The 27,122-nt window shown below is 32.5% G+C and overlaps 3 protein-coding genes across 3 annotated transcripts; 2 read left to right on the top strand and 1 right to left on the bottom strand.

Moving 5' to 3' along the window:
- Positions 1-1,263: 1,263 nt before the first annotated feature.
- On the bottom strand, positions 1,264-1,678 carry LOC141843857 (uncharacterized). The gene has a single exon (XM_074731873.1). The coding sequence runs from the start codon at positions 1,676-1,678 to the stop codon at positions 1,280-1,282; it is 399 nt and encodes a 132-aa protein (XP_074587974.1). The 3' UTR covers positions 1,264-1,279.
- A 4,869-nt stretch (positions 1,679-6,547) lies between these two features.
- LOC141843950 (uncharacterized) lies at positions 6,548-13,300 on the top strand. The gene is made up of 6 exons (XM_074731960.1): positions 6,548-6,609; positions 7,404-7,536; positions 10,222-10,308; positions 12,571-12,705; positions 12,787-12,876; positions 13,256-13,300. Exons 2-6 carry the CDS (start codon positions 7,450-7,452, stop codon positions 13,298-13,300), a joined length of 444 nt encoding a protein of 147 aa, XP_074588061.1. The 5' UTR covers positions 6,548-6,609; positions 7,404-7,449.
- A 488-nt stretch (positions 13,301-13,788) lies between these two features.
- LOC141844304 (G-patch domain-containing protein 1) lies at positions 13,789-26,714 on the top strand. The gene is made up of 11 exons (XM_074732341.1): positions 13,789-13,923; positions 16,159-16,243; positions 16,345-16,424; positions 16,519-16,543; positions 16,636-16,726; positions 16,811-16,877; positions 19,021-19,105; positions 22,879-23,063; positions 24,742-24,972; positions 25,044-25,160; positions 26,444-26,714. The coding sequence occupies exons 1-11, from the start codon at positions 13,846-13,848 to the stop codon at positions 26,498-26,500; spliced, it is 1,101 nt and encodes a 366-aa protein (XP_074588442.1). The 5' UTR covers positions 13,789-13,845; the 3' UTR covers positions 26,501-26,714.
- Positions 26,715-27,122: the final 408 nt, after the last annotated feature.

The following is a 27,122-nucleotide window of genomic DNA, read 5'->3' as shown; positions in this document are numbered from 1 at the left end:
TACCCCGCAAGATTTCATTAATAACAAATCCTTCCCCCGATATTTTTATTTTACCTTGATAAAAAGATATTTTAAGATCAAAAATCTTATTTAGGTCCAACTTTTCTATCCTTTACGTAGGGCCATTAATTTGGATTATTGAGTCCATTGGATTGGATTGATCCACCCCATTAAATAATTAAATGAGTTGGATTAAAATTTTATTAACTCATTTTAAAATAGATCTGTTTATGTTCGTGATCCACATGAGTCAATCCGTGGCGAACTTAGATTGGTTAACAGGTTCAAAAAAAACTTAATTTTTTATTTAATTTTTAAAATTAAAATAGAAAACTCAATAAACTAGTGGGCTTGACTCATCTAAACTGCAATCTAAACTTATAAATTTTAATTTGACCTATTTAAACTACCATCTAAACTTAAAATTTTAAATATTTTCTTTATTTTTTTATTTTTTTTACAGGTAAGTCGATTGACCCACCTAATATGCCTTAAATTAGGTTGGATTGGAAATTTCTCAACCTGTCAAGTTGGTGGGTCAATTCATCCCATCTCGTTATATGATAAGTTTTTAATGGATTAATCTACTTTGTCATAGGTTGACTTATTTGACAGCTCTACCTTTACATCCTTTACATTTCCATATACTTTCCTAATATAGTCCAATATTTCTTTCTTTTTTTAATCTAGGTATGTAGGACTTGGATCTCATTAATCTTGAAGATGGACGATCTTCTCTTGATTCATCCCCCAAATAAATCCGGAGTTTTGCTGCTCTTAACAAGATATATAGGCCTTGGGTCCAATTAGGTTTAGTCCTGGAGGTGGGTGCTCTTTCCTTTGATTTGCTTATCAAATAAATTTAGAAACACAAAGGCTCTTGACACTACAATCCAATTTTCTCAATAATTCAAGTATTATGGACGTAATATTACTCAGTATGAGAATTGAATCCAAGTGTATTTACTAAATCATTGTGCCTCCTACTATTACACTATTGAGAGGGGCAATAGTTTATTGCGTAAAAGTGGAATCTACCATTCCAACGGTTTTACATGATCGATCTCATGATTATCTATGAGGTGATAAATTAAAAAATTATAATTGACTATTACAGAAAAAAAACTTTGTCCAAATTAGATCTTACTTTGCAAACCAACTCAATTCTGCTCCAAGGCGGGGTCAACAGTCCAACCTTTGTGAAACATAGACAAATTAGGCAAATCTTTTGGAACGAAGATTGATCATTGAAATTGAAAATTGCTTAGATCCTTTTACGTCACGTGCAATAATGCGGAAAAACGAAAGCCGGCGTGGAGTTCGCCGGAGCAGGCTGGTACTGGTGTGGCATCGCCGGGTGCCTCCACGGCCTCCGGAGACTACCAGCGCCGCCTAGCTGCTCCCCCTCGCCATCCATTTCAACTGCTGGCGGCCGCCCCTCGGAGATCTCCCTGCCCTCCCTCGCCACCGGCCCAACAACCTCCTCTGCGCGGTCTCCGCCAGCTGCGCAATTCAGCGGCGACAGGAGCGGGATGACCACGTTCCACCCGACGGCGGCGGCGTCCGGTGGCGGAGGCGGCGCGACCTGAATGGCGGAGGGGGCGTGCATCTGAAGGCGGCGAAGCTTGCCGGACGAGTTCCTCCTTGTCCTTGGAGCTCCCTCTGCAGTCTTCTCCATTGACAGGAGCGGAAGGGTATTGCAGCTTCATGGTTGAAGCTGGGACCTTAATAATCATCATTACTTAATGGACCATCTAATTAAATTTATTTATTTATTATTATTATTATTATATAATATACATATCAATTTTTAAAATCGATCTTCAAAAAAAATTAATCATTAATGTATTATCTAATCAATCACACATGATTGATGAATGATTAATGTCGTTACTACACGACAACTTATTGAAGTGGATAAATATCGAATTTCTACGAAGTTAAGATAATACCTTCCCGTAATAGTTAACTATAATTTTTTGATTTACTCATGGGGGCATAGTTGAAGTTGGTTACTACGGGGTAGATTTACTGAAGTAGACAAGGGTCAAATCTCGATGAAATCGAGACAATGTCCATCTCCGTAGTGGCTAACTATAACTTTTCGATTTACCTCCTTATAAATAGTCATCGAGCCAACTATGTGAAATCAATGTTTTTCTCCGTAACGATCAACTATAATTTTTTTGATTTACTTCCTTATAAATAATTATGGAGCTGACCGTATGAAATTAATGTCCTTTCCTATATTGGTCAACTATAGTTTTTTGATTTATCTCCTTATAAATAGTCATGAAGTCAACCGTGTGAAATCGCTGAGATGACAAATTCTATTTTTTACTGAAATATATTATCTAATTAAGCACACATTGATGTCATTACAATTATAATAATGATATAAAAAGTATCTTTTATTACTGCAAATAAAAAAATTTTTAAATATTTTATCAAAGGACGACATAGACGTTAGAAATTATTAAAAGATATATTATATTTTAATATTTATCGAAGTACGTATTCCTTTTATAAAATAAATTTTTATTAAAGAACAAATTATCTATGCGTCCTTTGGTAAAATGACATTAAATATTAAAAGAAATCTATTTTTATTTTTTTCATTATAAATTTTTTTTTAATTTCACCAACTGTTTATAATAATTTTGATTAAAACTATTACAACCTACTTATAATTCTAAATCAAATTCTAAGTCATAAAATTGTCCTAATATTAATTAAAATTATTCTAACATTTATTAAAACTATCTTAAATTTGTTAAAATTACTTTAATACTACTGTATTAATTTTGATTCTAATTTTAATCAAAACTGATACAATACTTATCTATAATAATAAACACTAAACTCTAAAATTGATATAATGTTAGTTAAAATTACTCTAATATTAATTAAAAATTATTTTAAACATGTCAAAATTATTATAAATTATTTAAAATTGCTCTCGTTTAATTAAAATTATTATAGCATTTGTAATAAAATAATTGAAATAATTTTGATTAATTTAAAAATTTTAAATTTTAAATTTTAAATTTTAATATTTAATATTATGGATATGTTGTAATAATCTTAATCAAAATTATTATATATAATAAGAGTACTTTTTATAGTAAAAAAGTAGAGTTGTTTTTTTAAATAAAATTAAAAATAATAAAATAAGGAAGTCCTTTTTTATTTTCTTTTTAGGTTTCTTTTGGTGATCGACACTGTATTTCTACCAGACTAATGGTCCTATAATTAATGTATGCGCAGAAAATGATGAGCTGTGGGAGAATACGATTGGTTGGTCAGCTGTGGTTGGTGGATCTGTCAAAGGAGAAAGCTGTTTATTGTAAGCTGCACAGATCTAAATTATTTATATTTATATTTATAATTTAAATAATAATTTAATATAGATCTTCTAGCGAATAGTGAGGCTTGAAGACTCGAAGATATTAGATATGTCGGTGAAATTAGCTGCCACCACATTTCGAAATTATTAATTCGGAATAGATAGTTTAAAATATTATTTGATTTAATATAGATAATTTAATAATCTAATTTATTAATTTTTAAAATAGATTTAATTTAATCATAGATATTTTATAATTATTAGTTTAATATTTAAAATATTAATAATGATAATGGATTGATAATATATATATATAATAAATACATATAATTAATTTATAATTATATATATATATTAATAGAATAATTTAGTTAGGGTTTGAGACAGACAATTTAAATTAGGAGTTGATTTTACTGTGCTATCCTCTTCTTGCCCCTAGTAGTTCAAGCATCCCCTCCCTAGGGTTGCTAGTGCTGCCTCCTCGTGCACAATGACTTACGGAGATTTCATTGTCAACGTCGCCTCTTCTCATAACTCCTCTCCCATAACAACTTCAAGTTTAATAAGACGATTTAGCTCAAGGCCAAGTTGCAAATCTTCTCTGAGGGCGAACTCGATTACCTCGAGGGAGCTTCGACCCACATGGTTTAGCTGAGATCCTGAGCCTTCATGGAGCTAAAGGTGAAGCAGGTCAAGAATGGACGACTGTCATATTTTCTATGTTTGGCTTCTTCAACATCGACGCCCAAGGGGACGCATGAACGATGTCTGTTGTTCTTCGTTCGCGATAGCGAAGAAGGAAGCAATGGCGGCTTGTGGAGGGTAATTTTGAAAAAAAATATTAATCCAAAAATCATAGAACACCTTATGCATTGGAAGTATTCCGATTCTAAATTATACCCCTAATCGTTGATAGACAAGAATATTTCATTATTAGAGAATCACTCATTACCTAAACCAACAAAGGTTGAAGTAACTCATGATTATGACTATAATTAGACCTTTGTATTTTATTTTTTAAAAAATATTTTTAAGTAAAAATAGAAATTAAAAGGGTTTGAACTTATTTTAGGATATATGAAAATCAAATCTCATATAATTCACCATGTTTGCCCTTGGATCCAAGGTCGAGATATGAGGTTGTAGAGATCAAAGGCGGGGACATGATTAGGTTGTCGAGATTTGAAGTCGGGACATGAGATTGCTGAGATCCGAGGGTGAGACATGAGGTTATCGAAATTCAAGACTGAGACATGAGATTGTCGAGATCCGAGGGCGGGACATGAGGTTGCTGAGATCTGAGATATGTGGGGACATAGAGTTGCCGAGATCCTAAGACGGGACATGAGGTTGCTTAGATTTGAGGGTAGGAGATTCTATAAGATATTATAAATTTTAAGGATAAAATTAACCAATTAAAGGTTGAGTTTTTAATTGAGCCGAATTAAGTGGGTTGAAGTCTAAATTAGTCAAGCTCATTTAGATTAATGGGTCGAATCTATAATTAGGTTAAACATGTAAATCATTAAAGTCGAAACCCATTAGGCTACTGAATGTAAGATACAAGAAATTATTATTATTTTATAGTGGATTGATTTTGAATCAAAATGAACCACTTAGTTTGGTTGATGAGAAAAGAAGTTTTGATAAAATAAAAAGATGGAAAGATTCATTTTACGAAGATAAAATGAATAAAACTAATTTAAATTAAATCGGAGATCATTTGATTAGTGAAGAAAGCGAATCAGTTGTTACAATTTTTTTACCCTGTATTAAAATCACTGTTACTCCGCGTTATAACGTTAAAAAAAAAGCCCGCGATTGTTCCCTGTTCAACCGCGACGCCCGCCTCCTCTCCGCGCGACCTGCAACCGCGCCATCGCGTCACCCGCCTCCTCTCCGCGCGACCCGCGTCCGCCGGCGGAGAACTCGGGACGGGGGGCTTTAAAGGGGTCTCCGGCGGAGAGCGCGCGATTCGCCTCTTCCCATCTCGCGATCGGTTTCTTCCCCCGTGTGCTGCTCGATTCCGTGCCCTACCCTCTTCCCAGACCGTGCCGCCACTGTGGAAACCGACAAGGTGCCGACCTGCCGCCGCTACCCTACCGCTCCGTCGCCGTTCTTCCAGAAGCAGAGCAGCCTGCAGCGATTCGACGCCGTCGCCTGCCGCCATCAACTCCGCCACCGCCTGCTGCGTCCTACCGTGGAGAAGACGCCGACCGTCGCCACATCAGATTGCTGAAGAGGAAGGAAACCCGAAGCCGCCCTCCGCACTGCCGCCATCGTCCCCTACCAACCAACGCCGTCTCCTTCGCCGGTGAGCAAATAGGGATTTGTTTTCTTGATTTAGGGTTTTTCTGTTGAGACTTTTGGGATTTGTTAGGATCGGTGGCTTGCTCGGGAAGATTTGTGAACCCTAAACCTTCTCTCAAGCTTCTGGTATGGTAGAACAGGGTGGTGTTCCTGTTCGGTGGAACCAGGGCTGTGGGGGATTAATTGATTTTGTGAATTGTTGGAATTGGGTTCTGAATTCGTGTGGGACTTGGGATTGGTTGGTTCTGTTCTGTTGTGTTGTTCGTAGTCGTGTGGAAGAGGTTGTTTCGGTTGGGTGCTGTTCTATCAGAATTAGGGTTGGCGTGTGTTTTGTTGGAGGTGTTGTGCTGTTGGGAAATTAGTTGGATGGTTAATTTCTGTTGGAATTGGGTGGAACCATGAGTTTAATGTGTTTGATCAGGTCTTGTCTTGAGGTTGGATCATGGTGATTAAGGGAGAATTGAACTAAATTGGAGTGAGGTTAGCTTAAATTAAATTAACCGAGTTGTGTTAATTTGATTTAATTGGGTAAGTTAGTGCTAAACCTTTGGATCGGTTGGATTGGTTTGTGTTGATTCTAGTTGATCCAGTTTAGGCTAACTTGAGTTAATTGGAGTTTAATTGAATCAGATTAATTGGAAATGATGAGTTGATTTGGGTTAGAGTTAAATCTTGATCCAGTTAAGGTTAACTTGAGTTAACTGGACTGGTTGGGTTAATTCGACCGAGTTGTGCTAATTTGATTTAATTAGGTTAATCGGATTGAGTTGTGTTAATTGGACTTGGTTAGGTTAAATTCGATTGAGATATGAGATTCGGTTGGAGTTTACTTTAGCGTAAAATTTAATATAATATTGTATTAAGAGGGTGTTGCATTTTGTGTAAATTGCAGGACCTTGATTTGTAGATCCTATTATATGGAGAGGTTCTTATTTTGACGTGCGTCATACCAGGTGGGTACTCCTGTATTGGTCAACACAGGTCTTCTTTTCGCTAGTGCATAATTATCCTGTTGATATCCTCATTACATTCGTTGCTTGATTCGTGTTTGACACTTGCCGTTAACATTACACCCAGAGGTATAATAATGAAATGAGAATAATATATTAGAAGGGAATTATATGAAACATGTCTAAAGAAATAAGATAAAGTATATCAAGGCTCATAATTGTCAAGCAAAAAATGCAATAAAATGATGGAAAACTCCATAAGTCATGTAAAAAGTTGATTTGAATTGTAATGATGGGTTAGAGAGCAGCAAATATAATACGAACATAGCAACCTGACTTTGACACTTGTACCACCTGCCATATACTGTTTAGGAGGCAAGTATAAATAGAGGTGCTAGTAAGATTAGTATGAGAAACTCACAAAGTTGCAGCAAAAATATTAGGTAAAAGCATAGCAAGAAAGGCAAATGCAGATGCATTATAACACTGCGAGCTTATCTATCACCACAAACATGCAAGATCCAGTATAAGTATCATGCACATCTCTATATTCTTGCAGACAACTAGACACTAATTGCTCGTACTTTTGTGGCTATGGAAATTATTTAATCGATTAATTAAGGTTAACAAATTTAAATTTTTTTATATTTTTATGAAGTTTGGTGGTTACACATAGACAATGATGATCTAACAACTGCAAGTTGATGTCTACAAACTGGAATTGAAGAGTAACATGAATTGTTCCTGCAAGCAGATTTGTTTCTGATTTTTCACTAACATAAACATAGATGAGGCAGGAACCAGAGTACAATGCAGTGTGCAATGATTGAGGGAGAGTAAGGGATGAGTGAGCCAACAATGAGGCAGATGGAAGGCGAGACGAAGAGGAATGACTTGGACAGCTTAATCAAAGCCATTAAATCTTCAACTGTAAGGGATCTTATCTCTCTTTTTCATTTTATCTGATCCTGCTTTCTTTTGTTCATCTTATAAACTATTTCAAGAAAAAAAGTGGTGGAATTTTCAACCAAATTATCAAATGCACTTTGAATGAGGCAGTTTTACTTGTCTGCTTTGACTCGAGTCGATTAGTTGGTAGTCTCTTTTGAATGAGGCATAATTTTATCTGATTTTTAGGGTTTGAAATTGAAGGGGTTTCCTCTCTCTCTCTCTCTCTCTATAGAACTTCATTTCTCTTACTTTTGTTGCAAATCTATCACACGAGTATCAACTCGGCTATGGCCCATGGGGGCACTTCATTTGCCTTACTGGATAATATTCAGTTTGTTATTTTATTTTTTGATCTTTGAATAAATCTTAAACTAAAGGGTTGTAAACTGTAGTTTGAAAGACTGTCTTCTCCAATTGAGAGATTTAGAATAGTGACAGCTAAAGAAGAGTTGTATGCCCCTTAAATCTGAGCAATGTGCATCTAATTATGAAAGGATTTTGGAATTGGTTTGAATGAACATCTAATTATGAAAGGATTTTCAAATTAGTTTGTACCTATATGATTGCTTTGTTAAATTTTTTGAATCAATCACTAAGGTTTGCTACCCATTACGAGTTACCACTCTATGCTGGTATGATGGTTGTTCTCTTGGCACACACAGGAGATTCATACTCGTTTTAGTTATATAATGTTGTTGCATAACCAAGCTTTTATCCCACCATATGAGATTTGTTATATAGATCCTCCTATGCCATTGGACTCGATTCTCTATTATATCATCACATATATTTAAATGAATTTTACCATGTTTTATCGTTGCTAACTAAGTCTTTTTGATCTCCCTCTTCCTTTATTAATGTGCATATTTGTCATTGTCTCAATTTGCATAATTGGGACATTTATTGGATGTCTAAGTACGCATCCATACCATTATAAATGTGTCTCATGGAATTTTCTCTCAATAAGCGCAATTTTTATTTTCTCTCTAATGTTCTCATTTTTTATCCTATCCATCATCGTATGTTTGCACATCCATTTTAACATCCTTATCTCTGCGACTTTCATCTTGTGCTTGCGTATTTATTTCATATTCCAATATTCAACTCCATATAACATAACATGTCTAATTATAATTTTGTAAAATTTTTCTTTAAGCTTTAGATGTACTTACAATCATAAAAAACATCTGATGTCATCTTCCATTTCAATCATCCTATTTGTTTCCTATGTAAAACATCTTTATCAACTCTCCATCCTTCAATAAAAACAATTCTAAAAAGTTAAAACTCTCATTTATAGATAACTCGTCATCATTTATCTTAACATTTATCTTAAAGCATCTAATACTAAAGGGCAGCCCGGTACAAAGCTTGCGGGGTCCGGGGAAATTACATATATTTTCCAGTGTTTTTTGTAAAGCATCTAATACTATTAAACTTAAATTACATATATTTCGTTTTTCCTCTATTATGCTCAAAACCTTTTACTTTCAGTGTTTTTTGTCAAGATTTGAGCTTTGCATTTACTCCTTCACATGTCTCATCGGCCAAAACAATGCCATTTGTAAACAACATGCACCATGGTAACGTGTCCTCGATGTGTTCAATTAGTTCATCCATGACTAATGTAAAAAGAAATGAAATTAGAGCTGATTTTTGATGTGACCTTATCTCTATAAGAAATGTTTTAGTTAATCCACCTAGAGTTTTTACTTGTCATCATCCTACATCCTTAATTATTTCAATATATGTTACGTTAACATATTTCTTTTCTATAATTCTCTGCATACTTTCCCTTGGGACTCTATCATAAATGTTTTCTAGGTCCATGAATACTACATGTAGGCATTGCTTCTTTTCTTGATACTTTTCAATCACTTATCTAAGAAGATGTATAACTTCTATTATCAACCTTTCAAGCATGAATCCAAATTGATTTTGTGTCATCTTGGTCTCTTTCCTTATATGTTTTTGAGTCACTCTTTTCTAAGATTTCACGCTACGACTCATTAGTTTAATGCCTTTATAATACATATAATTTTGTATATCTCCTTTGTTTTTTATACTAGGAGACTAGAGTAATTACTTTTCATTGATTAGACATTTTTTTTTATTTTTAATATCAGGTTGAATAACTTCGTAAGTCATTTAGTACCCTATTTCCCTAGACACTTCCATCTTTGCACTTGGTCTAGTTATGATAGTTTGTTTCTTGACCTTACCATTTTGTTTCTTTATATGCTCAACTGCACCCCTTAGCGCCAACATGTCATTCTTTTGTTGTGCCTACATGCCATTTTTTTTATTGGTGCAAAGGTGGGTAATTTATTCTGTAACAGAGACATTTTGATTCTTAGGGTTCTGTTGAATTAGTTTTTAAGCAACAGGAGCCTGTTGATATATGTACCTATCATCCATATGCTCTATATGTTTCATATCAAGGTAAAAAGATCAAGCAATAATTAGAAAAGCACAACTGAGCTGGCATCGTATAATTTATTTCTTGCATAGTAATTAGAAATTCTAGGATGGAAGAACCATATATGCTGTCCTTGTTTTTTCTTTCCTTCTTAGTAGTATTCATTCTCCGAAGTTATAAAACTCCTAGTTGCAATCCTATATTGCAAATACCACAGATATATTTATTCGATAACTTTGTTACAGGCTTTGGAGTGCCAAATCTCGCTGCTCAACCAACTTGGAAATTTCGACCAACTTGCAGACCAGGCTCTTTTACTTCAATATCTTTCAGTATCCTATCACACTTATTTCTTGTATGTTTTCAATTTAATGTGATTTAACATGTTATTAGCCTCTATTTAAAAGATCTTTTAGTTGTTTTTATTTCTAAATTAAATTCCATAATACACGTGGAAAATTATATTGGTTAGGAGCTAGAAGCAATTGGTCCTCAATAATGACTTGTAAGCACCATAGTTGTTGATTTAAACATATCACACTCATCCATTCTCTTCTTCTATATGTGTAACATATCTTTTTTTCTTGCATGGCATTTTTTTTGGGGGAAAATATTCTGCCTTTGATAATGTTGAATGTTAATCAGTTTATATTAGCAACATATTTGAGTCAAGTTTTGAACATACAGCTTTAAATTTTCAATGCCATTGAAGTTTCTAATATAAGACCGAATATAACTGAATATTTGCTATTTATTTTATGGTGACATATTGATGGAAGAAAGCTTTTTTTATCCTTCCTTTTAGAAACTACCTCAAGATGCTAAATGCTACTTCATCCTTTTATGCCTATAACCTTAAACAATATAATAGGATGATATTATACTTGAAATATCCTACAAAATTTACATGTTTTTGACCTTTGAGCACCAGGTTTAATTCTAGTGGTTCAGACTCTAGCTTCTAGGATTGGGCAATTTAGTGGATTGAATACCCCTTCTTTAGTATCAAAAGTCAAATGTGCCTTGTGCAACATATAACCTAACAAGTCCCCTATACCCAGATGGATTTCCTTTTGAACTTTATGTAACATTTTAGGGGCCACTTAGATCTATGTAACTATGGAGCTTCAAATGGATCTTTGAGGGGATCATAGATATTTACACATTAAACAACTTCTTCTCTACCTTGATGCCTAGAAGTTGACTAGTGTAACATTAGATTTTGATGCTCAATTTACATCATTCCTAAATTGGTCTCGGAGGCCTTTGATTGAGGCTTGTGGAATAGTGCTCAAAGAGTCAACTTTCTTGTTGGCCCAATACATCAAGGACGTCATCATGTCTACCTACAAAATTCTCCACCACTATGCATCACATCCTCACCTATGGTTGCCTAAAAACAAAAGAGATGTACAAAATTGTGTGAATTATAGGGGCATTAAGTTAATGAGTCATACTATGAAACATTGGGAAAGTGTAATCCAAAAAAGATTAAGAAGGGAGACGAAGTACATGAAAGGTTGACTTTATAAGTTTATATATATTCTTAAATAGTTGATTGAAATTTATCGGGAAAAGAAGCACACGTCAGGGTTTGAAATCTCGTGCCGTATCGGACGATACGCACGAAATTTTTCGTTCCGACGAGGCACCGGCACCGGCACAGCGCCGGCACACGAAATCCGGCCGGGAACGCCGCCGGAGGCGTCGCCCGGCCTCGGCGACGCCTCCGGAGGCGTCGCGTGGCCTCGGCGACGCCGCCGGAGGAGCCTCCCGGGGCCGGCGACACCGCTGGGCCCGGTGACGCTCCGCGCCGGCCGCGATCGCGCGATTTTTTTTTATTTTTTCTGTTTAAAACTTTAGGTTTAATTAGGATTTTAATAATTAACTCCTAGCTATAGTTCAAAATTATAATTTAGGATAGTTTAAATAGGCTTTATTAAAACCTATAAAATTATCAAAAAATTTTATTTTTTATTTTTAAATATTTAGATTAAATTTTTTATTTTAATTAATATATTTTATATTTTAAAAATACCGAAACTATACCGGCACGGTACGATACAGTACCGAAACTGTATCGTTCCGGTCCAGGACCGAAACTCCGGCACGGCTCGATATTTTAAACCTTGGTACACATGATTAAAACTTGGTTGTTGTTGTTAATTGATATATTGACAAACTGTTGACTCGACTTTTCCTTGAAAAACATATAGTAGGATGAAAGTGCTAAGGGAATTTGACCATAATTAGTTTTTCTAGTGTGTATTCTTTTTCATAGCATAGTTGGTTAGAACACCCGTTTAGCAAGTGGAAAATCTTGAGTTCAAATCTCAAGAAGGGAAATTTTGGCGCAACGGTAAAGTTGCTGTCGTATGACTTTGTGGTTATGAGTTCAAGTTGCGAAAATAGCTTCTTGCAATGCAAGGTAAGATTGTATACAATAAACCCGAAACTCTGCATTGGTGGGAGCTTCTTGCACGAGGCTGTCCTTTTTAATGTGTATTCTTTTTCATCCACATTGCTGATAAATTCTGGAAGCACATTCATGAATTTTGATTCGTTCTTATGTGGTCAACTTAACAAATTTGTAGGAATTGTGGGATGACTCTACATGCTTGAGTCAGTCTCAGTGTATGTTAAACAAAACAATTTTGAGCATAGTTTCAAAGTACCTGGAAGCAGATACATCTGGTTGTGCCAGTCAATTTTTTGTTCTTGGTGCAAAGGTAATTTCTATATATTTAAGGCTAATATGCCACTAGTAATCAGTTGGTGACAACAGCAACTTATTGTGAACCACTTATTAGGCAAATAAGTGGTGTGAAAGGCATCTCAATTCAATACTTCATTCAAATGGTGCATCTCGAGATGAAAATCTCTCTGGCATGTTTTCTCAGGTATGGAACTTTACATGTCAGGCTTTCAGTGTTTTATTGAAAGGCACAATTTCTCACATATATAAAAATATAGCAATGCTCATCTATAGTTAATTAATAAGCATTTAGTAGAATTATTTCCTTAGGTTAACTCTAATAGCATGTTAGATGGGGAAAATTATCAGAATTGTTACCTTAGGTTCCCCAATTTACCTATTTATTTTATCTTATAGCATTTTTTACATTTACATCCATGTAATCTACAAATAAGCCATTATTTGTTTACGCTTAGGTTCCTAAATATTTACAACTTGAGGGAAAAGTCTTGATTTGGGCTAAAAGAATCTCCTAGAGTATGCTTTGTTAAATTTAGTTTTGCTTTTACTTGAACGCATTTAAGGTCTTGAACGCTTTCAAGTGGCAGTGGGGTGGGCCAGCCCCCTGATTGGCCCACCCCACATGTAAATTTTTTATTATATTTATTAAACAGTTAGTTTTAACGACTATTAACGATTAATTTTAATTTTTTATTAAAAATTTATACATTTTAAAATTAAAAATTAAATAAAACGTTATTTTTTTAATGACTATTTTTTAACGGTAAGACCCATAAATCATGAATGCTAATATTAAAAGGGATATGATGAAAAAGGTATGTTATTATAATGAGTATGTGGTAATGAACCCAATACTTTTTAATGAAGTGGAGGGTGTTATAACGAGGATGATTGTGAATGTCATAAGGAGAGAGACACATTTGTTAAAATGAAGAATTTTTTTATCATATTTTGCAGGTGACAAATAATATTTTAAAATAGGAAGGGGTACAATGAAATAATGGATAAAAGTATGGGGGTGGAAGCAAAATGGAATTTGTCTAATTATTAGGTTTTAGATGCTGAGCGGGGTTTGCAGTACGGAAGTTCGGCTGCGGCGGGGCTACGAGCGGTGGGGGCGGAGCGGCGTGGAACGGAGATTGTTGAAGTCGTCATGTCGGCGCCAGAAACTCCGGCCTGCTACTCCGGCGTCGCTCGGGACTCCGCCGCCTTCCGTCTCATGAAACAAATGGTTCGTTCGTAGTACTTCTCTTTCTGTCAAGCTCCATCAATTTGGCCCACTAATTTTTTTTTGGTTTCCTCTCTCATGATTCTGTTCATCTGATGAAACGCTTCGATTTTCGACCCACCATCTTGTTGGTATTCCTGTATTGCCTGCTTATTGACTTCCGTTTTTGCCTGTGTAATGAATTGAAATGCTTCGTTATATCATGGATCGGCAATCCTTCTGAAAAAAGGGTTGGTCGTGTATGTTCAATGTTGCATTTTTTACGAATAAAATGAATCGATATCATGTATTATGGCGCCGTCTGTGAGGAAGGTCAGGCTATTTCATAAACTATTCATTTTAATGGTATAACATAGTTTTTGAAGAATGCGTAGTAACAAATACTGAAATACAGGATTTGAGAATTTGAATTGCAGCAGTGTAATTAGGGTTATTTGGGTTTGATTTGATACATGATCTTGGGAGATAGTCCTAAAGCGTCTCCCTGCTGAAATTTGCTTTTATGTGGTTCTTATCTTTTCTTCTTGTGTGATTTCTGTTTTGAGCTATTTGTTCAAGTTGAGATGGAAGATAAATTGCATCGTGTTTTAGTAAGGGTAAGTAGCTGTAAAGAAGGCACTTTTGCTGAATGATATTTCAGTCGAAGATCAACTAACCATGTGCTGCTGCTAACAGATTTGTTATAAAGCCCTTTCTGTCATGTTTCAAGCGAGCAGTCTTCCCATGACTAAGAATACTTACTCCCATAATGCAATAATTCAATTGACATGTCTATCGTGCCGGTTAAAGGATTGTGCCATTAAGATCCTAGACTATGCTTGTAATATATCCACATTCTAAGCTCATATGACAGAAGCATCACACCCAGAGGTATAATAATGAAATGAGAATAATATATTAGAAGGGAATTATATGAAACATGTCTAAAGAAATAAGATAAAGTATATCAAGGCTTATAATTGTCAATAAAAAAATGCAATAAAATGATGGAAAACTCCATAAGTCATGTAAAAATTCAATTTGAATTGTAATGATGTGTCAGAGAGCAACAAATATAATCCTGAACATAACAACCTGACTTTGACACTTGTACCACCTGTCATATAACATTTAGGAGGCAAGTATAAATAGAGGTGCTAGTAAGATTAGTATGAGAAACTCACACAAAGTTGCAGCAAAAATATTAGGTAAAAGCATAGCAAGAAAGGCAAATGCAGATGCATTATAACACTGCGAGCTTATCTATCACCACAAACATGCAAGATCCAGTATAAGTATCATGCACATCTATATATTCATGCAGACAACTCATGATCATCACCAAAAAGATGATGATTCCTTCTTAAGGCTCTGAAATACTTGAGTAAATAATGGTTGGTTTGAAGTCTATAGTCCACACAACATCTTTTACTTTGACTTTGATTACTGACTGCATTGCTTGAATTTTTGAAATCATTTTGATTATTTTTCAACTGGTGCCTAGAAAGTTGATAATTTCATTTGAATTGTTTATTCCTATATAGATTAATTGAAATTGTTTATTTTTCAAATTTACAACCAATTGATGTTTGTTATGAACGGAACTATTGAAAATGTCTAAGCTGCTATGCTTCGACATGTTATGCACTTACAAAATTTAATTTAGTAATGAAGAGAATGGTAAGATGGATGTGCAAATTGTGAAGTTACTTGAAATGATAAAATAAAAAATATATAAATATTCAGGATCAATTATGTCTAGTTCCAATACTTGATGTGAGAAAATAGCTTGAGATGGTATGAACAGTTCAAAAGAGGCCCAATAAATTTTTAATGTTAAGGGGTGGAGGAAAGCCAGAGAAAATATTAATCAATATTATAAATAAATATAATTTAATTAATTTGAATATTGTTAGTCATATACTTTTGCCATAAATTTCATAGTCTATGCCAAGTAGTTGAGGCAAACATAGATTGATTATGGTGATGATGAACTACATATGTTTCTACTTGTTATCAATGTGTGGTTTGTCAGTTAATTATGTCAGGAGATTGATATTGTAAATTGCTTTATATTGTGTTAATCATGGTATCATTCATTCTCAATTTATTTCTATTAATTCTCTTATTTTAGAATCATAAATATGCAAGTTGAATAGTTGAACCACATAATTGTGCATGTTCCTCACCATACGCGTTACTTCTGCTAAAGGCATCTTCCTGTGTAGTTTATTTATGCTTTCTTCTAACTTCTTGTAGGGCTGGGAAGAAGGTGAAGGCCTGGGCAAAGAAAAGCAAGGAATTAAGGGTCATATTAGAGTGAAAAACAAACAGGACACAACAGGTTATCAATGATTTTCTAATTAGAATAGCGATTGTTTGAATAAATTTGTAAAAATATTCCTTTGCAGTTTAGAGCTTATTTAATTAATAATTCATGTGTAGGAATTGGTTTGGATAAGGCTTCTAATAACTGGGCGTTTGATACTTCCCAATTCGACAATATTCTTAAAAGACTAAAAGTGGTAATTGCTCAGATGATGTAGATTTGGAGCCTTTTTGTTACCTTATTTTTTGAATTTTAACTAATTCTTTGCCTTTTTTCTTTTGTTTATGCAGCAAGTAGCTGCACCTGATGAGAAAGGTATAGTGTGCAGAATTTGATATTTAGCTAATTTGATTGTTAGCTTTTACAATGCTTCAACCATTTTAATTTATATCCTTTATGGCATGTAGAAGCAAGATTGAGAGATGATGAGGAAATTGAATATACAAATGATACATCAAGTGAGGATCCAGTCATGAAGGTCACTCGGCCTCAAGGAAGGTTGATTGCTCTCATTCTAATAGTTGGACTACTAAAAGCTTACTTCTCTATTCACTAGTGTTAATTTTCTATAGTTTTAAATAGGTACAAGAAAAGAGAGAGGGGCAAGAGTGTGAATGCATACTCGGCCAAGGATCTTCAAGGAATACTTGTAAGTGATTGGCAATTTGCATATAATTTCTTTATCAATTCATGTGTTTTGTGTATTTTACTAACATATAACAAAATATTGGTGCGTGCTGATTTGAATTTATATTTTACTATTGAAGTTACCATGGTTTGTAATCTTGTATTATGCCAAGCGGCATAGTCAAAACGTATCGTTCTAATAAATTACCTTAACTCGATACTACTTGACACAAGCAATGTCTCCCATACTGCTATGATAATCATGTGGATGAGTATTGAGGTATGCACACTCTTGATATACAATAACGTACATTAAGATGAATTGAGATTATATTATTTTTCTTCCCTATCTCCTTCCTCCTACCATCTCAAATTCGCTATTGATACTGTATATCGAAACGTCAGCATAATACCAAAACGTTATCATTCAAGTCAAGGTTTAACATCTCGAATCGTGCTAGAGTTTTGGACTTTGGCTGGAACAAGAGATTAAAAAATTGTATGACATGCTAATGTCAATGGAGAATTGAAGGTGGAGAAAAGAGATGCAAAAGAATAAGAAAAGAACACATATATATCTAGCTTTGGATTTTATATCTCATCTCGAATGATACAATTTTGACATTGTATTGTATGAACACAAAGTAAAAAAATAACAAATATTTTTTTAATTCATTTTGATCCGTTTTGTAGCATAACAAGGGGTGCCATGTTAGTATGACGTGGTACTCATCAATATGATTGATATAATGACACGTGATAATTTGTGTTGTGCTGAGTAATATCAAGTTTTGTTAATTTATAGGAATGATACGTTTCGATTGTACTTTCAGGCACGGTATGAGATTTTAAACTATGGTTCCAATCGAAGACTAAAACTCTAGCATGACTCAAGATTTTGGACCTTGAAAGTTGCTAATTTAGTGATTTGCATTTATGATTAGATGGTCTCTCAATTTTCTTTTCCCTTATCTATTCCAATTGATCAAACTAATGTGATCTCAGTGAGATTTCTGCATGTTCGTTCCAGTATTTATTGCTTAGAAATTAGACAATAAATTAATATCTGAACTTTGACAAGGTTGCCAAATATATTGTAAAGATTGATCTTTCTAGTACGCTCTTTGATTTTAACGACCATTGTAATGTATAATTGTTAAATCTTGTAATCTAGGTCATAAATGTATGATGATGTTTCAGATTCTATATGGCTTGAATTTCTATTATGAAATTACCTTGCAGCATGTTGCTATGGACAAGTTTACATTGTGTGGAAAAAAAGATAGAATCCATCGTTGTATTGATTGAATGCAAATTTTTTGTTATGGGTTTTTGGGTGTGATTTTGAAGAGAAGGTTTAGTATGATGTTTTATTGCCTTACAAAAATCTTATGATGGAGTTATAAGTAATTATTGTGGTTGAATTTTAAAAGAATGGAATTATCTATATCTGATAAAGTCTATAATACACTTTGACAAACAATTAATTGTGTTTATAATGGTGCTATATTGTTATAATTGTTAAGTGTTCAAAAAAGATTAAATTTAAAGTTTAATTGTTAACTAATGGTTTGAGTTGAGTAATATAATTGTTTAGTGATAAGAAAAAAAAATCCTACAAGTGAGCAGGTGATTGAAATTAGCAGCAATTTTATAGTCTTGTGTGATTGTTGTATGCCCCGTAGATTAAAATAAAAATTTTATAGTATTTTGGACTGACCTATGATACTTTATGGATAATAGTATTGGACTTTAAGATCAAATACTAAGATGAACTTATCATGAAACATAAAATTCAAAAAAAAAATTAAAGTGCAATTAGGTGTAGTTGTAATAAATGCTAAAATAAGATAAGTTATTAGTTGAGATGATATTAACATGTTCAAGTATCACATATTTTGATTAATTGAATTAACTAGAGATAAATGTGTAAGGGGGAGAAAGGTGACCAAATAAAACTCTTGATGTCATAAAATTTTAGTTTATTTGAATATCACTAGTGAGATGCCAAATAGTTGGGGCTTACATGACTTTGGCTTGATCATGAGGCATCTAATCTTCAAGGCCAGTATCCAAGAATTGATTTCTGATGGATTCATAATTATACTGATATGATGTAAGCATGACCTATTACAATTGCTAATATATTTACATGTCATTTTCAGGTTAGTAAAGCTGAGGACAGTAGCCAGATTAATCTTGATATAGAAAATGGAGCTTTGTTCACGTTAGCTGATTCTAATCAGGAAGGTTTGCAGCGAGCACTGTCTTGCTTTTCTTTCTTTTATTTTTCTATTATGATTTTTTACCTTACATTTATTTTTGAGTTGGTCAAAGTACGTAGCAAGTATTGAGAAAGCATGCTTGATAGAAAATCTATTTTGTACTTGGTAATTCTAGATGCAAGGGAAAGTGAACATATAGTAGAAAGAGATATTTATATAATAATTAAAGTTAGAGAAAGAAAAATAAGAGATCATATTTGAATAAAATATATTAAAGATGAATCTAATAGAGTATTAGTGAACGATGAGAAAATAAAAAATAATTAAAAAAGTACAAGGATTAGGTGACCAATTTAATTTATGAAATTTAAGTTTATATAAAAGATAGAAGGATTAAGACATGTGCATCAGGAGTAGAAATCTTTATTAGAGAATTCAAATTTTAAAGGTAGAACAATTCAAATTTTAAAACAAGAGTTAAAATGTGATGTAAAATGGAAAAACGGTTGGACAAGATGAAAATAGAAGTATAGAAGTGCCTAAGAAAATATGGTATTGAATGGTTTATGAAGTTATTTAATTTGATATTGAAAATGAAGAAAATGTTTGATCAATAGAGGGTAAGTATTTTAATCCCCTGCATAAAACAAAGGAGACATAAAATTGTGTGAATTATTAGAGTATTAAGCTAATGAGTCATACATGAAGTTTTAAGAAAGAGTGATGGTAAAAAAATTAAGGAGATCAAGGTGACTGAAAATTGCTTTGGATTTAAACTAGAAAAGTCGACAATAAAAATTATGCATCTTCTCATACAATTGATTGAAAAATATGAGAAAAGAACTTACACATGACATTCATGATCTAAAACAAACTTATGGCAAAATTTTCGAGGAAAATTATATAAATAATTCAAGAAAAGAAAGATGTTAATGTAGTATACATTGAAATAATTAAAAATATATATAAGGATGTAATGACAATAGTAAAGATTTTAGACGGGTTAATTGAATTATTTCTTATAAAGATAGGGTTACATTAAAGATCAACGTAAAGTCTATACATTTTTACACTAGTCGTAAATAAACTAATTAGACACATATAAGATTCATTACCATGATATATATTATTTTCATTTGACATTATTTTGATCGATGAGACACATGTAGAAGTAAATATTAAACTCGAAGCTTGGTGGGAAACGCTTGAAGTAAAAGGTTTTTGGCTTAATAGAATAAACACAATATATAAAATTTAAATTTAGTAGTATTAGACATAGTGAGACAATTACTAAGATAGGAAATGATGATTATCTATAATTGAGAACTTTAAGTATCTAGGATCCTTTTTGCAAAAGAATAAAGGTTGATAGAGATGTTTTACTCAGGATACAAATAGGATGGTTGAAATGGAGGAGGGTCAAATGTTCTTTATGATTATAAGATACATATAATGCTTAAAGAGAAGTTTTACAAAATGGTAGTTAAATTTGTTATGTTATATGATGTTGAATGTTGGACTATGAATCGAGCACACTAACAGAAGATGAGTGCCGCAAAGATGAGGATATTAAAATGGATATGAAACTGCAATGAATATGCACATTAATCAAGAAAGAGAGATCAAAGAAGACTTGATCAACAATGATAAAAAAAGATAAAATTTATTTAAATATAGATAAAGATATAGTTTTGGTTAGTGAGATAAAATTTTGATTGTTATTGATAGATCATGATAATTTTGAATGTTTCTATGTAGTATCTTTATTTTGCCACTCTTAAGACATAAGTTCAAATGGCATAATTCTTAGATATTCTGAATTGAGATGATCTTTTGGATTAATTTGTTATCAACTTGAACCTAGATCTTGTCTGTTATATTAAAAGAGTTCTGTAGTTAAGATGGCTTATTGTTCTGATTAATATTTTAATGGGCGCTTTTAGGAAAAGTTTGAGTCACACTTAAAACCTGTTATACAGTTAACTTTTTAAATGAATTTTATATAGTACCATGATAATTTTCTTTTAATGCCTTTGTGATGTTCCTGACTCGAAATCTGATCAAATATAGATTTATAAGGTTATATATAAATGCATGTGTAAAAGTAATCCTACATATAATAAATGTGTACTTTTCTAATTAATTGTTTCAAAATCATGAATCTTATAGTTAATATATACTGATTATTTTCTGTTCTAATATTTTGACTTTTTCAATATCACACTGCATAGAAAAACGTTTGTCATAAATAGATATGTTTACATGATCAAAGAACTTATTATCTTCCTTAATTTTCTTAGTTAAGGTACATAAATTCATCCTGTGGTAAGCAATCCTACCTCTTTAAATAAAATTATCTAGGCTTAGTTATGTCAAATATCATTACATTTTTCATTGTTTTAAAGAGCTTAATCACTATAAATTTTCCTAGTAATTTACATCAAAAATCAAAATATAATCAATAAGAAAGATGCAGTTAAGAAAAAAACATATATAACATGCCCATAATTTAAAATTTCATATTGTGTTGGGTGAAACGGGCGAAATTTATTGTTTCGTACGACACCGTGGGTCGTCGTGGGATCTTGGCTGCCCTTGCAGAGGTCATGATCTCGATTTTTTTTATTTTTTAAAAAATATTTTATTTTAATTTAAGTTAAAAATTTTAATTTTAATTAATATATTTTATATTTTAAAAATATCGAAATTATATTGGCATAGTACGATACAATGTCAAAATTGTATTGTTCCAGAACTCTTTAGGTGTCGAGATTTTAAACCGTGATCATGCCGCAAATGCCCTTCGCTATCCAAGTGTATCGTTAAACTCCTTATGATGATCACACTAGCTGCTCTCTATTGTGCTTCGATCACTGTTCTAGATAGTAGTACATTTTGTTTATTTTGTGGCATTTATTTTTGATTAATTCTGTTAATTATCTTTTTTTTATCATCACTAGGTCACTAAAATTCAACTTTTATGTAATATAAGTATATAGCTATTATTATGTCAAATATAACATTGTTGATTTTAGATATTTCATGATATTGATTTTTTATTAGCTCTATCAAACATTTTTTTTTAGCATAATGTTCTAACTACAATTTAAATTTCGTCTAATCAAATCATAATTGTATATTTAAGTAAGCTACTCGAACCATATAATTAATCTATCTAAATTAATCAAATCAGATTTAATTATTATATTATGATATCGCATAAATGCATGTACAATAAAAACTCATAGTTTTATTTAAAAAGGAAGAAATCAAATCATTTATATATGTTTCTTCTTTAAATGATAATCATGAATGGCATGATGATTTATCTGGATGGTATTATAATTTTAAATCATAGAATTTTTATTATCTAATCTAACTGGGGTAGTATTTTTTAATCATAATGTGTAGTTATAATTTAAATTTTATTCATTAAACAATACACAGACACACACACTATCAAATCTAGGATTTGAATTAAATGCATGTGCCAACATCTTACTTTTCTTAAATTCGTTTATCTGCTGCGTTCCTAATGCTTGATCTATTTGCCACTTTATACAAATAATAAAAGTGATTTAATATCCGGACCTTTTTTTTTGCCATTCTTCTTTTGCTTTCTATCTATTCACTGGCATTCTCACTTATCTGAGATTTTGTGCTACTTTTGCTGCTTACAAATTCCTTATACATGTTTCATTTTTTTTTTTGATAATTCAGATATCCAACTTTTACGTTTCATTCTCTCTTGTTCTATGGGGAATTGATGATGTTTCTTTTGTATTTTGCATGTGGTAGCAAGCTGCAAATATGAAAATGAACAGTGGTGGGGTCACAAACTTGGATTCACTTCTGGAGGTTTACTTGGAGCAAAATTTCATGCTACTAGATCCTCCTTACCAAAAGATTCTGTACCTCCAGATTCAAATAAGCGCAAAACATTCGCCGAAGAAGATCAAGAAAATTTGTATAAGCTTGTTCAAGTAAGTGATTTCTTTTATTGAATGTTTTCCTTCTTAGGCTAGTAGCCTTAACGTTAGTACCACATTGGAGTCAACATAATAGCAACAGTTTGTAATACACCTAAATTAGCATTCGATACTTCATAAACAACTAATACGAATAGCATATTTGGAGACCATCTAGTATGATGCACATGTCTACGAGGCTAATGTGAGCAATTGCAAGTTAAAGAGCCAATAAAGTAGTATAAGATTTTGTAGCAAAGTTTGGTATTATCAAGCCACAGTTACCCTTTGTTATGGGTCTTTTGATTTAACAAAAAAGGGAGAAAGAATCAACTTCCTACACCGCCATTATCCAAAATAGACAAATAAAATTCTAATTGAACAGTCTGAACTAGGGTTTAGACTAGTTCAAGTTGGATTCATCTCTAAGTTAACCAAATTGGTTCTATTTGAGCCTAGTTTGAGCCCATTCTACCATCAAATCAATCTCCATGTCCAGTCTAACACCAACTTACCGCCAAATTCGAACCAGATTACCATAGGATCAGCTTTTAAACATCACAGTTCAACTTTAAAACTTAGCTTATTTGAACCAATTTTGATTGAATGAGATTGACATAAAACTCAAGGCATCCCATTTTGTAGCTTATAACTTTTAATGTTTTAACATGCAATATCAATATAAATATCTTAAAAAAATTATAGTGACTGCATATATCCCGTTTGCATATTGTCATATAATTATGCACTTTTTAAAACTTTGATAGAGATATAAAAGGAGGCTTCATTGTTATTAAAAAAAGCTGAAGCATCATTCCAACAATTTTCATCTCAATCTTTCTCTCCCGTTTTTTGTCAAGTTGATCTAGATTTTCTATCTCACCATTTTTTGTTTGTCTTTCATTATTGTTACTATATGATTTATGTTGAAATTAATGTCTTTCTCTTCTAACATCTCTCTTCTCTTTGTGCTTCTCTTGATGTCTGCAACACACGGGATTTTTTTTTTTTTTGTATCTGATTATAAATTTAGACTGCTATGTATTCGCTTGAATATTTTCTTTTATGAATACAATTTATATTTTGAGTTAATTAGGCGCGAGTAAATTCACCAAAGTAGCTACTCATTCAGTTCTCAATCCTAATAAATTCCTCACTTTCTTCATCAAAATCAGTGGTTTATTGGATTATTTACTATGGATTGAGTGAATCTAGAGATCCAGAGTTTCTAAGTGTGTTATATCACGCCTTATCCAAGATTTTGTCTTGTTTTAGACCATAACTATTCATATACAGTCCTCTTGCCTTTCAAATCGTAGAAAATCTTTGGTTCTTATTTCTTGATTCCTCATGTTTGCTTTGAATTGAACAATAAGTAGATCATTCTTCTCCCTGTCCAAATGTTGTTTTGATTTAGTGAGATAATTAAATAGTGGCCACATAGATCATCAAACAGTGAGTCATCTTTGAAGTCCCGGGGCATAATTGAATTGATTATGACTTGCTAAAGTGGACAAGAGTCGAATCTCGACGAAGTCGAGGCATTGTCCTCCTTCATCGTGACCAACTGCAGTTTCTCGATTTACCTCCTCACAGATAGTCGTGGGACCGACCGTATGGAACCACTGGTGTGTTAAAGTGAGTCATCTTCGAAAAGCTTTCACATGAATGCTTGGTGTTTCATATTTTACAGGACAAAGCTACAACAGGAAAACAAGGGCTCGGGGTCAAGGATCAGCCAAAGAAGATCGCCGGTTGCCATTGGAAGGGGAAAAAGACATCTTTCGACGACAGTGACGTTGAGCACTCTGATGATTCTTCTAATGGCCCGGCAAAGAGGAAGAAGATCGAGAATGCAGAGGCCAAAGATGTCACGCAGCCAAAGATAAAGCTAAAGAAATTGTGCAGAGTACTTCTTAATCAGGTTCCAATTTTAGCAATACTACTACAACTTATCCTGTGCCTTCACTTTGTTAACAAGAATAATCATTTCAGGAACCTTCACAGTCAATGAAGTTGAAGAAGCTTAAACTACACATTGAGGCGCACTCTGGTTCTCTCCTTTCCGACTTTTCCTCGAAGCATGACGCTTTGTCGTACCTGAAGAGGAAGGTAAATTTCTCTTTGAAGTACTTTGTTGATATTTATCTTTAGCTGTTCATTTAGGGGGTAATCGAATCAAACCGAACTGAACATTAAGAGGCTCGAGCGCAAGCTCGGTTCGTTTTTCCCTAAGTTCGAGTTTTAATTCTTAAGTTCAAGTTCGGCTCATAATAAAATTAAATAGTTCATGAACGGTTAAAACAATTTGGTTCGAAAATGACTTGTTTAAAAGTTAAACAAGTTTAGTTTAACAAACACGTTTGTAAGTTTACAAATCAAATATTGTTAAGCTTGAGCTTGGCTCATAATATTTTCGAGTTCAAAATCAAGTTCGAATTCAGTTTGTTAACTTAATCGAATGAATTTTTTTTTTGAACTGAGATTTGAATAGCTCACTAGCAATTTGGCTTATTTACACCTCTATGTTCATTGCAATCTCACTAGCTTTGTCTGACATTGTTGAAAACTTGGTAGGTATAGATTATATGAATTTCTTTCTAGATTCAATTCAATTGATCTGCAAGTAAATACATATTATATCTATGTACAAAATATAATATGTTAGACAATAAACTACATCAAACCAATGCAATTCATCCAACCTAATTTTCTAAGGATTAGTCGAGCAGTCCATAGAAGCATAGAGAAAAACTGATCGTAGTTCTCCTTCCCTTTAGACATAATGTCTTTTTGAGTTTTAAAAATAGTTACAAGTAGTTCTTAGGATTTGGAAATAATTTTTTAAAATCTCTTATTTTTTATGAACACTTTGATGCCAAATTATATTTTCTTCACCCCTTTTCTATTCCTATCAACATCATTTTTTTCCCTACAAAAACAGGAGTTTAGAAATGTGGCCTGAATTTCCCTGGTTATATTCCCATGCTGAACTAATTTACCCATATAATTAGGATTGTAAACAAATTAAATTTAGTCAAATTATATGATGTTCAAATTTGTTTGATAAAATAATCTAGTTGAGTTAAAATGAATTAAGTTATTGAAATGGTGGTTTAAGTTTAGTTTGATTTGATTTATATAAATTTGAATTTGATTCGTTTAGATTTTCAATTCAAAAATTTATTTGATTGTTTTAAAAATTTATAATTTTAAATTTATTTGATTGATTATTAAATTTGATAATAAAATTTTTATTTATGATGAGAATTTTATTGGAAAATATGATTTATTTTTTATGAATATTAATACGGTGAATATATATATTATTTTAATAAATTATTTAATTTTATTTAAAGATAAATAAATTAATGCTGTGCTTGTTTTGTGTGCAGTTAGAAGGCAGCAAGACATTCATAGTGGAAGGCAAGACCGTCTCACTGGCCGCGTGAAAGATCATCATTTTGTGTTAGTGTAGTCTACACAAACAGTGCTGTATTTTTATTTATTATTCAATTTGCCATTCCCATTGTACGGTTTTGTGTAATAGTCTCTTTCAAGAGAAATTTTGGCTGGCGAGGGTCAATTTGTTGCTTCATACTCATTATCAAATTCAAAGTTTATTGATTATTCTTGTTTATAATAAATTTAACAACTTTGAAACAATTATGTTATTTTATTTAATAATTTATATATTTAATTTTTAATTTGATTAATTTTTAAAATTTTTAAAATTTTCAAATGTATATCTATTGAAATAATTATTCAGACTACTATATAATGTGAATCACTTACGGAATAATTGTTATCTCATAAGTGTGATACAGTAATAAAATATTTAAGAGAACACATGTATAAATTATATTTATATTTTAAATCCAAACGAAGTTAATCATGTGAAATTTGAATATTTAAATTATCAACAACAACAAAAAACTTATGAAATAACTATTTTATTCCCTGAGTTGTTCTGTTTGGCTGTAAAAGAAATCATAAATAATTTATTTTCATATAACACGCACAATTTTAGACAACATATTAGTTGAGAAATTTTCTTTTTCAGATTGAGAATAT

The sequence above is a fragment of the Curcuma longa genome, chromosome 13 (assembly GCF_044706935.1).
Source record: "Curcuma longa cultivar G26 ecotype Majalengka, Jawa Barat chromosome 13, ITB_CL_G26_1.1, whole genome shotgun sequence".
Lineage (NCBI taxonomy): Eukaryota > Viridiplantae > Streptophyta > Magnoliopsida > Zingiberales > Zingiberaceae > Curcuma > Curcuma longa.
The sequence above is the reverse complement of the archived record's forward strand: the minus strand, read 5'-3'. Positions and strand labels throughout refer to the sequence as shown.